Genomic DNA, 13,573 nt, shown 5'->3' on the forward strand with positions numbered 1-13,573 from the left:
AAAAAATAAAAAAGTAAAAAATCAGGCATTTTAAATGGCACCAACACATTATAATATACACTATGAAAAGTAGATACTCATTTTGACATTTGCTGAAGATTACATTTAGCAGTGTTATTAAATTATTAATAATAAAAAAAAAATGTATTTGATACCATAATGGTGTTAGACTTTGCACTGCCATCTATCAACATGATCGTCTTCGAGTTTTATGTAAATTACACTGACACTAGTGAGTTTTAGAGAGCAGCCTACACAATAATTAATTTCCTTACTTGCCCATCAAAAAAGAAGCAACTTGGATGATTCCTACTTCTTTGACTGTACAGGTACTGATTTTCACATGGTCTCTGCTGGAAAAGCATGATAATAAGTGTGTTCCAATGTCTAATTTTCCCTCTTTGCATCTCTAAACTACTCTACGCTACACTACTAGCATATCTACAGAGCTGGTAGCCAATGAGAGTGAGGATTCTCTTCAACGTTTGACTTTTACAGTCCAGTCTGAATAAAGGCCAAATAAATAAATAAAATTGACCAATCTATATACAATATGGACTGATGCTATGATAAATAAAACAAATACTGTATAACCCAGGAGTGTCCAATCCTGCTCCTAGAGGGCCACTGTCCTGCAGAGTTTAGCTTCAACCCCAATGAAACACACCTGAATCAGCTAATCAAGGTCTTACTAGGCATACTAGAATTTCCAGGTAGGTGTGTTGAGGCAAGTTGGAGCTAAACTCTGCAGGACAGTGGCCCTCCAGGACAGAGTTTCGACACTCCTGGTATAACCTATAACTGATTATCTACAATACACAGTACTGACATATTCTGCATACCTATTACAAAGCTACTGGCTTAAAAACACTTGTGTAATTTGCATTTAATAACAATAATAAAGAAAAGAAATCAAAGTGACCACTGTTCATAGAACCAAACAACCCAAAACAGCAAATCACAGAAGAATTCCCATAGGATGCGAGCTGAAACGCTGAAAACAGTCAACACAAACAAATGACAAACAATCCTCCTCTACCTTCCTGCTATTTTGACGCTGATGTATACAGTTACTTCCCTAGAGGTTAAATCACAAGCTCTCAGTTCAGCTTTGTTTAGTTGGAGACTTTGTTTAGTCACTGACAGCTTGTGATTTTTGTCTTCTAAAACCTCTCCAATACCTAAAGGGCTTGGGGAGGTTATGGGCAGCTGTGATACCTCATCATAAAGGTTGCAATCCAAACCCTCATTCATGACAGAGGAGAAAAACTGGGATCCTATCGCCATTATGCCCTTGAGCTAGACACTTGAGTCTGCGTTACTCCAGATGGACTGTGCTATAGGTGATGTTCTCGAAGTCACCTTGGATTGGAAAGTGACTGTTAATACACTGCTCACTATAACTTTGACATAATTTCAAGCCATGTTTGCGAGAACCAGGAACATTGCGGGAGCATTATAGAGATTACCTCACTTTTTTAGTGATAGAAGTGATAAAAGGTGCAGACTGATCTGGTACGAGATGTGCATATCAGTATTAAGTCACAAGACTCACACTGACTAGGCTCATGTCATACGGTGATGTGTGGCCCCCCATGAATGTCCTGCATTGTTAAATATTCATTCACTTGTAAGCTTCTCTGCTTCTGCAGCGGGAAATGAGTGCGGCTGTGGACTCACCTTGGAGAGATTAGCTCCAGGGCTCATTCTGATGCTCCACTGCGGCTTAAACCGCTAATCCCAAAAGGCAAAACACACCAAATGCACCAGCACCAAACACACATGTATTCATTTGCTGCACTGCCTTTTTTTTTTTTTTTTCTCCCCCAAACAATACACTGCTTTCAGCCATGACAACTGTTTTAAGGCACACCACCACACCCCACGTGTGTCTGAACATACAGTTGAGTTAATGTCAGGAATAAAACAAAACAGCATTCAGTGATAACTGAGAACACCAAGCCTTGTCATATGCAAACTATCCAGCAGTCAAACAAAGCACACTGGATCTTTTCATCAAGAGATGGGACAGAGGACAGTTTGGGCGAGATAGAAAAGTACCTACGGAACAAACCCTCGTTAGACACACACAAAAGCACTTCCTGATGTTGTTTTATACTTGGGTCTATAGGGAATTTGTGTGCACAGAACTCTGCAGAAAACTGGACTGTGCATTACAAAGTTGTGTATATCGCCTGCCCCTGGTATATCATTATAAATAATTTAGGGATCCACGATATATCTATATCATACTGGCTATTGGTATTGGTTGATACATGATGTACACTACCATTTAATAGTTTGGGGTCAGTACGATTTTTTGAAAGATGTTTTTGAAATAAGTCTCTTGTGCTCACCAAGGCTGCATTCATTGGATCAAAAATAAAGTAAAAACTGTATTATGAAATAATACAATAACTTCTTTTTATTTAATATAGTTTAAAATGTAATTTATTTCTGTGATGGCAACGTTGAATTATCAGCAGCCATCATTACTCCAGTCTTTAGTGCCAAATGATCCTTGAAAAATCATTCTAATATGCCGATTTGGTGCTTTATTATTATTATTATTATTATTATTATTATTATTAATGTTGAAAACAGTTGTACTTCTTCAACAGTTGCCCAATTCATACTTTCAGATTACATTTGCCACTCACTTAAAAACAGTAATAATTTAATAACATGGATAAATGTAACCTTGAAAAATGAACACCCATTTTTAATAGAGTATATTATAATGCTTAGATTCACTCAGAGCATTTAAAACAATTTACAGGGTTTTATTTTTGTTTGTTTACACAGAACAGTACAGAATTGTAATATCAGCAGTTTAATAGTTTCAGCCAGACTTTTAATATTGGTGCATCCCTGAAATAGTTTGGCTAATTTGATTGTTTTCAGAAACCAATAAACGAGCAGTACACTAGAATATTATTATGTCTGGTGAAATGAAGGCAACTGATCTAATGGCGACTTATTTACATTTAATGACTTCTGTCCACTCATTAGCAAGGTTTAATCAATCCCAGAGAGTCTCCACCCTCGGACGATGAATCTTCTTAGAAGAGCGATAAAACATCTTCAAAATTATTATTATTAAGTCCATTTTCCTTTCACTTCAAGTTATCAGACTTTCTCAGGTAGCACTTACAGACAAATGAATATATATGCCGTCATTCAATAACCAATTTCACTTCATTACATAATTAAATTTAGCATCAAAACATAATGAGGCTGATTCATGAATAATGTATATAAGGAAAAACACTCCATCACATGTGACAAATGGCCACTTCATATGCTGTGCCACACTCTAGAGTTCCTAAACCTCAACTTGACTCACACTTTCGCTTCCCAGAACCCCCTTCACAATAGATGACCTTCATCATGTTAAAGTACAATGGCTTCAAAAGAGACCTTTGAAGTCTGAAGGGAGAAAGGAGCCCTCTGAGCTCATGCAAACAAGGGTCCTTTACACCTGGTATTAATGTCCATCTAGGGTAATCCAGACGAGACAGATAGCCGTTTAAAACACCTGGTACTTGCATGTCTCAGATGAGTCTTTGCACTATACATATGATGTAGTCACATGAATTGCTGACAAGCACTGAATGTGGTTTGGACCCTGTTTTCGCTTGTATTTAACACCATCAACTTTTTCTGAGGCCCACAACGACTATTTAATATAGCGGATACTCCCTCAGTGATAACAGCACTTCCTTTGTAAGCTGTTGTCTTCCTTTAGTCTCATTTCATGTGAAGAAACACACACACAGAGAGAGAGAGAAAGTGAAATTAAATGAACTCTTGTTATTGAATTGTTAAATGAATGTATTATTTTTAGGCCAATATCACATTCACATACATGCAGGCCGGAAGAAAGCAGATGGTTATGTGGACTTGTGTGCGAGTTTTGGTGTGTTCATTTGTCACGCCACAAAGGAATAGACTGGTGCTTGTGCACATGTGTGTACATGCATAAGGAAGCATTCATGCAGTAGAGTAATCTGCACTTGAACAGTACTTTTTGGTCTACTGTCTTATCCTGATAAATGTTTCCAAAGAACAGAAAAGATCACCACGCAGAACAAGTAAAAACCAAATGCTCAAGATGAGGGAACTTGTCAAGCTTTCAGCACTCACTCACAGGAATACACGGTCTGATCTGTCTCTTTGTAAGAAAGATTATGCAGGCTCAGATCTCCTAGTCCTTTGGCTCTTGTTTATATATAAAAGGTTCAGAAAGGAACACTACTGCTGACATAAGGAAGGTTAAGATAAAAGAAGGCAAAACAGTTTTGTGCAGTGGTCTCTAGGGTTGTAGCGGTATACCGGTATTGAAAAAAAACAAAAACAAAAACAAAAACAAAAACAAAAACAAATGGAGAATCTCACCTGTGCATACTAGGTGTGTAATGGTTCTCGGTTAAAAAATAAGTAAATAAAAAATCGTATTGAACGGTATCTTCACCCACGTTTCGGCATGCACTTGCACCACGGTTTATCTCAAATCTGACAAAGATTTGAAAACATGTAAAACAGAGCGACAGAGTTAGGCTAATGTATGTTTCTGTCGATGTATATGCATTCTGTCTTCCCCTAAACTTTGTAACACAAGTGATGCATGCTCTAATATGAGCAGTCATTTACACCATCATTACCCGGGTGTTGATAGTGCACGAGGTGAGACCTGAACAGCACACGTTGCTATCTGGATTCGTTCATTATGTATTAAAGTGAAAGCAGCCTAATATTCCTGATAGTGTTAATCAAACAACAAAAGACAAGGAAATCACTCACTCCTCTTGACTGAATAGTTTTTGTAACTTTAATAATGACTAATCTTTCATTTATACAGTGAAGATATGCAATGTTGTTTTACACTTGATTACTTTATTCAAATTCTGTACCTGAAAACTGCTGTTTATTTTATTTGTATCTTTGATCTATTCAGGGTTCCTACGCATTTTCCATTTCAAAATTCCATACTTTTCCAGACTCAAATTTTCAAACCTCTCTAGATTTTTCAGACCATATTTAATATAAATGGTTCATACAGCATTATTTTCAGCATTATATTTGGCATGAAGTTCAGTCATCTGTAAATATTTTAATTTTCTTTTAGACATTGTTAATTTTATCTTTTAGAAAACTGAATAGGGGCAAATATTTTTCCATGTTCGGTTTTCTTTTTTTACATACTTATCTAGACCTGGACTCAAATCAAATTCCATACTTTTCCAAACTGTGTAGGAACCCTGTCTATTGTATGTATTAGTGCTGTTGCTTTTAGTTTGATTATTTGTTCTTATTTTCTTTATTTTTATTTGACAGTAGCCCTCATTTCCCTGAACATAGCACATATACCAAACTCAAGACCGTGATAAAAACCAAACCGTTACACCCCTATTGCATACGCAACTTCTTTCCACTTGACTGCTTAGACTCTCAACTTGCTCCACCCACACATGTACAGCAGAAAAAAAATGTAAGAGACAGAGGCTATTATCTCTAATCTCTATCCCACTCCAAAAAAGAAGTTAAAATTTGCAGTATGGGAATACTTTGGATATTGAAAAAACACAAACGCGTGGTTGCCCTCGAGGATAGATATCAAACTGTGGATGCAAAGTGGATGCAAAAGGAGAAAATACATCAAACATGTTCGCCTAAATTCAAGAACACCATCCCTCCATGCAGATAAAGGTATATCCCGTCTATAATTTAAGGCCATATGATTTCCGTGATGCAGATGGAATCCCAGAATCCAGTTATGAAAATGGACTTTACAGTATAATGCAGATGTCACTTAAAACACGCACTTTGATGGATGGAAAAATAAATCGAAAGTAGAGCTGTACAATAAATCAAATTGCAATATCGTCTAGTGTCTGTGAATATTAGAGTGCAAAAGATTGCTACATAAATATATAATCTGCTTGTTCTACATGTCTCTGTGTCGTCTACTATATAGACGAGTATGCGTGACGCTCATGGTGTTTTCAGCATGTGCTGTCTCACTATAGGAGGACATGAACACATAAACCTCTCCAGAGCTGCTCTGAGAGAACATTTAATGAGCATTTCATCATTTTATTTGAGAAAAACCACACTCTGAAACTCAAAGGGCTAGTGTAGGTTTAATGTAACTTAAATTATTACAGAAATATATTACTATTGTATAAGAGATTGTACTTCTGAAAAAAATTATAATGAATACAATTTATTTAAACATTATTTAAGGAATATAATATAAATTAACCTCTGTTGTGTAGCACATTGATAAAACATAAAAGGATAAGAGTTGTTAGAAATTACATTTGATTACATTTTAAAACATTAAACTGTTAAAGTTATGCGTTCATTTGATTACAACAGTTTTTGATACATTTTTTAAATTTTAAAACAGAATCCAGAAAAATTAAGAAAATTTTATAGGACTCTCTATTATTCTTAAAAATGATAAATTATGAATGATAAAAATTAAAATCTAATTCATAATCAGTTACAAAATGTATTTTATTAGACATGCATTTTAATTATTGACATTTGAATAAATGAAACAAACAAATGGTTTCAACTTAAGTTTGTTATAAAAGCGTTTATTCAACCGAGAAAAAAAAAAAAAAAAAAAAATTAATTCATTAAACGGTCATTGTAACTGATGATAATAATAATCATAATAAATGACTGTTTAATATTGTATACCATAAAACTGTGATATGACAGTTATCATATTGTGAAAATCTCATATCGTTACAACCCTAGTGGCATCACAGACTTTTACCCACAGCAAAGGCTAATAAATCTAGGCTTTTCATTTGTTTGTTAATATACTGAGATGGGCTTGGATGTCATTAATGGTTCTCAAAAGACTTAAAGTCAATAGTATTCAGTGAAAATCTGGTTAAATTAATCTACTTAAGCTCCGTTTAAAAGGCATTTGTAGAATGTTGTTACAAAAGAAATCATTTTGATGCATGCCTTGGTTTATAAAAACAAAGAAAAAGGTTTACAGTAATGTAATGTACTTACAATGGAAGCCTATGGGGGCAAGTTTAAAACACCATAAATAAGTGTCAAAATTAATGTTTCATTGCTCATTTGCATTTAGTTGAGCTCTACTTTCTTTGCCAATGGTCTCTTGCTTGTGTCAATGAAAAACGCAACTCTTTTTAAAAAAAACAATAATATCTTGTCGCTTTGCTGCTGCAAATTGCTTTCAGTATGAGCAACTCTTTGGACTTTAAGAAACTGTACAGATCAAGTTATTTTTTAAATGAATAATTCATATGTGTGTGATAACAAAAATACAAGCTTTACATTTCTGCTTTTTAAATACTACGATAAATATACACCAAAGGCTTTCATGTAGAAAGACTGTACATATTTAATCATTTTTATTCAACCTCAGGAATGGGTTATTAAATTCTGTGGTAATCGACATCACACTACAGATGCTGCAGAGGTTAACTTGTATTGAATCTGCAATATTTCTTTCATGAAATTTTATCAGTCTCTCACTGAAAAAATGAATGCCTGTACAAAAATAAAGACTACACAAATAGTTTGTGTCAGATGAAAACTGTAGACTAAATATAGAGGGGAGTGTAGAGGAAAACACTCGCAGCTGTATTAAACTTACTACAGTGAGCTATGAGCTGTTAATTTACCAGTGAGATATTATGTCATAAACCTGTAAGGGAAGACAGTGCCTATCACGGCAAGACAAAACCTGGCATCAAAACGATGCAAGTCACATCCTCTGTAAACGCTGACGGGGCATATTTCTACACTGCCTCAGGTGTAATTATGTGGCACCATTCGCACAATCCGAGAACAGAGCAAGGCATAAAGACATGCTCTCACACCACAGAAATGGGAAGCTTTCTGTCAGCGGGCTGTCTTCGCCAGACCCCAAAGATCTAAGCCTAATCAATTTGTTTCCACATTGCCTGGAGCGTTGAATCACCGAGGGGTCTGTAATGCTCTGAGAAAAAATGTAATCTCAGGTAGAACAATCAAGGGTCAGTCCAAAAGAAAAAAAGACTGGGAAAAGCTTGCTTCCCTCATAAATGCTCAGAGGATGAGTATTAAACCAGAGCATTCAGTTTTCCAGAAAAACAGATGAGAAGGAAGAGAAAGACAAGCTTGGCTGACCTGCCGTGAGCGTGGAAGTCCAGGTGGAGGATCTGGTCCTGGTGAGAAAGAGCTCTCTTAGCCCTCTGATGCTTGCTGTGCAAGACGTCTGTGTCGTAGGTCAGGCCTTCGTAATGTCGAATGTACTTGCTCAGGGATTTCTCATATTGACCTATGGAATAAAAGAAGGGAAGGAGAGAGAAAGAAAAATTAAAATCAGGGACAGATTGTGATCACACTTTGTGCAGAAGGTTAACAGGCAAACTGTGGTGACAGAGCAGGACTAAACCTCTGTGACGGTTGGAATTACATGATGACTCATTTTCTGTAAATTACAAGGCTTAGGCCAGTTTCACACATTCTGCGTCTGCAGCATGTAGGCAAATTAGTATTATAGCAGCAACAGCAGGGTATTGAACTTTCAAACAGAGTTTCTGCTGCGTAATACAGCTACGGCTCTATCAAGGCTGTTTTATGCAGATGGCTGACAGAGCACGTGCCCAAAGGCACCACGTCAAGACGACGACAAAAAAAAAAAAAAGGCGATTTTCAGTTTGCACTTAATTTATCCTTTAAATAACAGCCATACATTATAAAAGCATTACTGGGAATTAGAGCTGCACGATTAATTGTTAAAAGATCGCAATCTCAATTCAAGCACCCATGCGATCTTATTCCTAAATGACAATGATTCGACTATGTCTGTTAAACCTTTGACAAGTACGATCATTCAAATCTGTGTTTGAGCTGCCACTGAGCCAGAGATAGCAGCTGTCATGTATGAAAATGATACACAAACACTTTTCAACCACACAGTATCATTATTTCTGTTTTACACTAATTCAAAATTATCACAGAAGTACTGGAATAAAAGTTTATATTATGGATATAAACACTGATGTCTATGGTAAATAGAGTAAATCACTTTTTGCACATAACTTCACGCTTAAGTAACGATTGTATCAATTATGTCATTACACCAGTAGGTGCTGACAAGTGATGAAACATGTGAAGTCTTCATGAGTGAGTCATTGAATCATTCATTCAAACAGATTTTAAATAATTCATTCAAATTAAACTAAACGTTTTAAATAGACTGCAGCAATTAATACTGTATCAGAACCTCTAGTAAATTACATGTTATTTTGTTTAGTTGTCTATTCAGAATCGTGGGACAACTGATCTCTGTTTGAAAAAGAAGAAAAAAAAACGAAAAAAAAAAACAAACAAAAAAAAAAAAAACACGTGATTCTCAATTTGTCCAGAATTGTGCAGCTCTGGGAACTTGCCAAACTTGAAACAAAATGATAAACTACAAACCAGTCAGTAATATCTGGCCATAAATGTTATTGTCCAGCAAAAGTGGTTGTGAATTTATTTCTGCTTTGGAGAGTCATGTATGATTATAATAACTGTATAAGTCTGTTTTTGCAAATTTTCTCTGTAAAAAAAAAAAAAAAAAAAAAAAAAAAAAATGGTACACAAAAATAAACATTTATTTGTATGAAAAATGTATAATAAATCATATTTTAAAATTTTAAAATAAAAAAGTATGAATGTATAAATAATACAATTGCAATTAGACATTTAAAATGTAAATAACATTTTTATTTCATAAAACGCACAACAAAACAGGCTAAACATATGCAGTATGAACACTGCAATGTGTATATGGACACTAAATTTTGTGGCTTGTGTGTAAAGTGGGCCTTATGTAATAAGAAGAACAGAAATCAGAGACAGAGCAAAAAAAATAACTAAATGTCACATATACATTAGTTCAATTATATGATTCACTTCTATTGTAGGGAAGTACAGTATTCATGCTTTTTCCTCCCATCCTTCCAGCCCAAAAGTGACTTCCTGGCACAGTAGCATTTATGCTAAGAATAGCCTGACCTTAGCAGGGAGCGTTTACTCCGTCACGACACTATAGTATCTGCTCCAACATCAGTTGCACAAGTAAATTACCCACAGCATCTTGACATGATGATGACAGTTATATACTCTGTTTATTTTGGACAGAGCAATGTAGTCTGACAATGTATAGCTAATCAGCCTATAAGATAATATGACTAATAAGACCCAACAACCTCTGGTTGATGTGTTTTCAGAGAAAGAACTGTGACACTGGCTTTCCATCAGTCAACACAACCCACAGAGAACCAACCTTTCCTGTTTTGAATCAAACTCTACCTCCCCTGGGCTCCAGCCATATCTGCTTATTACAATAAGCTTTAAGCACCAAACTGGCTTGAATGGAAGGGTTCCTATTTACTTTGAGAAAAGAATTACGATTGTGCAAGAGGGCCATCAGTGCAGACAGGTCATGTCTGGAGACTGCCTGAGCCGATTTATGCCAAAAACAGTACAACAAAAACAGTAATTAGCCTGTGACATTCAGCGTTCAAGAGTTGGCTCAGAGCTCTGTAATTTTGCATGTTCTATTAAGAAGCATTTTATTTTTTTCCATCAAGGGTGTCTCAAATGCTTTCAACAGTTTTCCAGAGCACACTGAAAATGCAGCGAGTTCACAAAAATGCTTTAATATTTATTATACCTCTAAAAAGAGACTAAATCTGCCCAAAGGCTACAAGTTAAGGGGAAGTACAACTAAAAATAAAAATCCTGGTATTGTGTACAAAGCCTCATGTTGTTTCAAACCCAATATGGCTTTCTTAGTCAAATCTTTTGAATGCGCATGAAGGACATATCAATGATTCAATTTCGATCTGCTACTCGCATAGAGGTACTTAATGTATAGTCACATTTTCCATTATTTAGTGATTTTTTTTGTCCACAAAATCCAGCAATTTTAACAGGAAACCATGCAATCTCGAATTTTGCATGAGGGCGAAAGATTTCCCCAAGCAGAATTAGCAGCGGGTTCAAGTTGGTCATGTAATTTTGCCTCGCTTTACAGATTACATTCCAAAGCTGCATTGTTTGAAAGTAACTTGTGTGTGAGCTGTGCTTAATTCATCAGTATTGGCAAAAAACAATGGACCTTTTTGCCCATTGTGCTAATGTGCATTTTTAAGGCCGTTCTCAAAGAATGCGTTTTTGCTGTTAAAATGAGATGCAGGTCAGCGGAACGCAAGGTCTAGATGGGTTTTTTTAAAAGTTTAACTACTTGAGTGATGCATTTTTAGAATAACGTGTCATGCATGAGACACTGCAAAAGATGCGAGACATGAGCGCAATGGTTAAAGATGTCCATCTAGTGTGTTTACACTGAAGAACAATTGAAAAGTAGTGGAGTGGAATGGAAAAACACGTTCTGCATTTAACATTCTTCAATGTTCTCCTTTTGTATTCCACATGAGAAAGAAAGGCATTAGGAAAAGGCAATTCAAGTCAAGTCAAGTCACCTTTATTTATATAGCGCTTTTTACAATGCAGATTGTGTCAAAGCAGCTCAACAGTGATAACTGGCAAATAATTTTGGCTCCACAGTAGGGCTGGACGATTATGGCCTAAAATCAAAACCTCGATTAATTGAACATAAATAGTGCAAATAGTTCCTTCAAAAGTAGAAAAAATATGCTATAAGTTTTGAGTTTCTAAGCTACTTTTGTGATAAATCACTGGACAGCGCTGACAACTAGTTTCTGCATTCCTCTCTGTGCGCACGATCTTCACAGCTACTGTTTGTATGAGTGTTCGTGCCACAATGCAGCTGCGCAAACACGGTAGCTCGATATAATAATACACATCTGATCGTCTAATCGCTTGAATGTCAAAACCATAAAACAAATACAACTGACAAAGTTTTGTGAAGATGCAAGGCTCACTGCTCATGCACCATCACTGTGTGTTGAACCGGCATTCACCTCCGTGTTTTGCTTTTATGCCACTGACTGGACGGGGCAGAGTCATGTGGCTACACACGCGGTAATATGTTTTTAAGGAGGAAGTATTAACAGGATTAAAAAAACGAAATAACCGTCATGGGAAAATTACGTCGGTTAGAGGTTCTGAATTTCGGTTTCGATTACTTTTCGATTAATCGTCCAGCCCTACTCCACAGCAGCTCTAGAAGAAAATGGTGTCATTGTCCAGCTTATGCAAATTCAGTATTGATTCGTTCCTTAGTAAAAATCAATAGTTATTTAGTTAATTCATTTATACATCGGCTCTGGAGAAAACAGTGTCATCGTCCAGCTCAGTTCAGTTCGCATACAATGATGTCAATGCAGGCAGATCAAAAACATTGTTGAATATCAAGTGTCCCCAACTAAGCAAGCCAAAAGGCGAGAGCGTCAAGGAACCCAAACTCCAACAGGTATCAAAATGGAGGAAAAAAACCTTAGGAGAAACCAGGCTCAGTTGGGGGGCCAGTTCTCCTCTGGGCAGGAAAGTAAATTATTGAATTGCCATTTTACGGTGAACGCGACCTTTAACAATAAACTACTACAAAATACATGAACATCACAGAAAAACAAAACATGAATATGCAACACTACCAAAACTTCTTCACATTGGTAAAATGCTGAGACATTTTGGAAGATGAAGCAATAATTTCTGCATGGCAGACTGCCATCAACCAAAGTGTCAATCTGAGAAAAAAAAAAAAAAAAAAAAAATCAGTGTCATTCCAATGGAACACAACAAATAAAAATAAATCAGCAAACAGCTTCTGTTCAACTTCTAATAAATGAGATTTGACAGAAGTTCAGAAACACCTGACCTGATGATTTGCAGCTTTGTCTGATGCCCATTTAATCATAAAACATGACCTCTAGTTGACACTTTCCTTATCCTTAACAGATGCTCAGGTTGTGAGATAAAACAGTAATTAAAGAAATCAAAAAACATGGACAGAAACAAACTGCACAATTGGCAGAGAGTGATTGAGTGGGAGACCGAAAAAGTGTAAGTGTGTGTGTGTGTATGGGCTGGGAGTATCAGCGCAGACTGTTTGTCCACCTGTACAACAGTGATAAAATCCTCCTCTCATCTTGCTCTGGAGAGAGAGAGAGAGAGAGAGAGCGAGCAGAAATCAGGAGCAGCTCTGCCTTAGAGGAGCAGAACGCTCAACACTCATTCCAATTCCACACACATTAGTGCTCCACCTCCCCAACTCTCCTCTATCTATCACACTCTCAAGGCAAACTCTTTCTTTGGCGCTCTACATTCAATGCACTGTACAAGTTAAAATATAAGAGCATTAAACTGTTTGATAACATGACTTCATGTCAGTGGTTACCGTCACGGTTTAGTAGGTTGGCATGGTTATAGACCTGTTTGGAGTGCTAAATATTATTAATGTTACACGGTTCGCTTATGAAGATATTTGATTTTTTTATATCTATTTCCAAAGTCACTTGGGACAATTGAACTTTGAGAGTAAATTCTATAGATTGAAGCTATATGAACTAGCTGCCTTTTAATTAGCTACTTTCAGACTTTCAGAAACTCACTATATCAC

General features: G+C 36.2%; 1 protein-coding gene across 2 annotated transcripts in view; it reads right to left on the bottom strand.

Moving 5' to 3' along the window:
* Window positions 1-13,573, bottom strand: part of adam10a (ADAM metallopeptidase domain 10a) — a 76,030-nt gene that overhangs the window by 47,341 nt on the left and 15,116 nt on the right. For both annotated transcript variants that reach the window (XM_048184317.1, XM_048184318.1), the window contains exon 2: window positions 8,164-8,314. In XM_048184317.1, coding sequence (XP_048040274.1) covers window positions 8,164-8,314 — 151 coding nt within the window. The remainder of the gene's footprint in view (window positions 1-8,163; window positions 8,315-13,573) is intronic.

Source organism: Megalobrama amblycephala, linkage group LG3 (assembly GCF_018812025.1).
Source record: "Megalobrama amblycephala isolate DHTTF-2021 linkage group LG3, ASM1881202v1, whole genome shotgun sequence".
NCBI classification, from domain to species: domain Eukaryota; kingdom Metazoa; phylum Chordata; class Actinopteri; order Cypriniformes; family Xenocyprididae; genus Megalobrama; species Megalobrama amblycephala.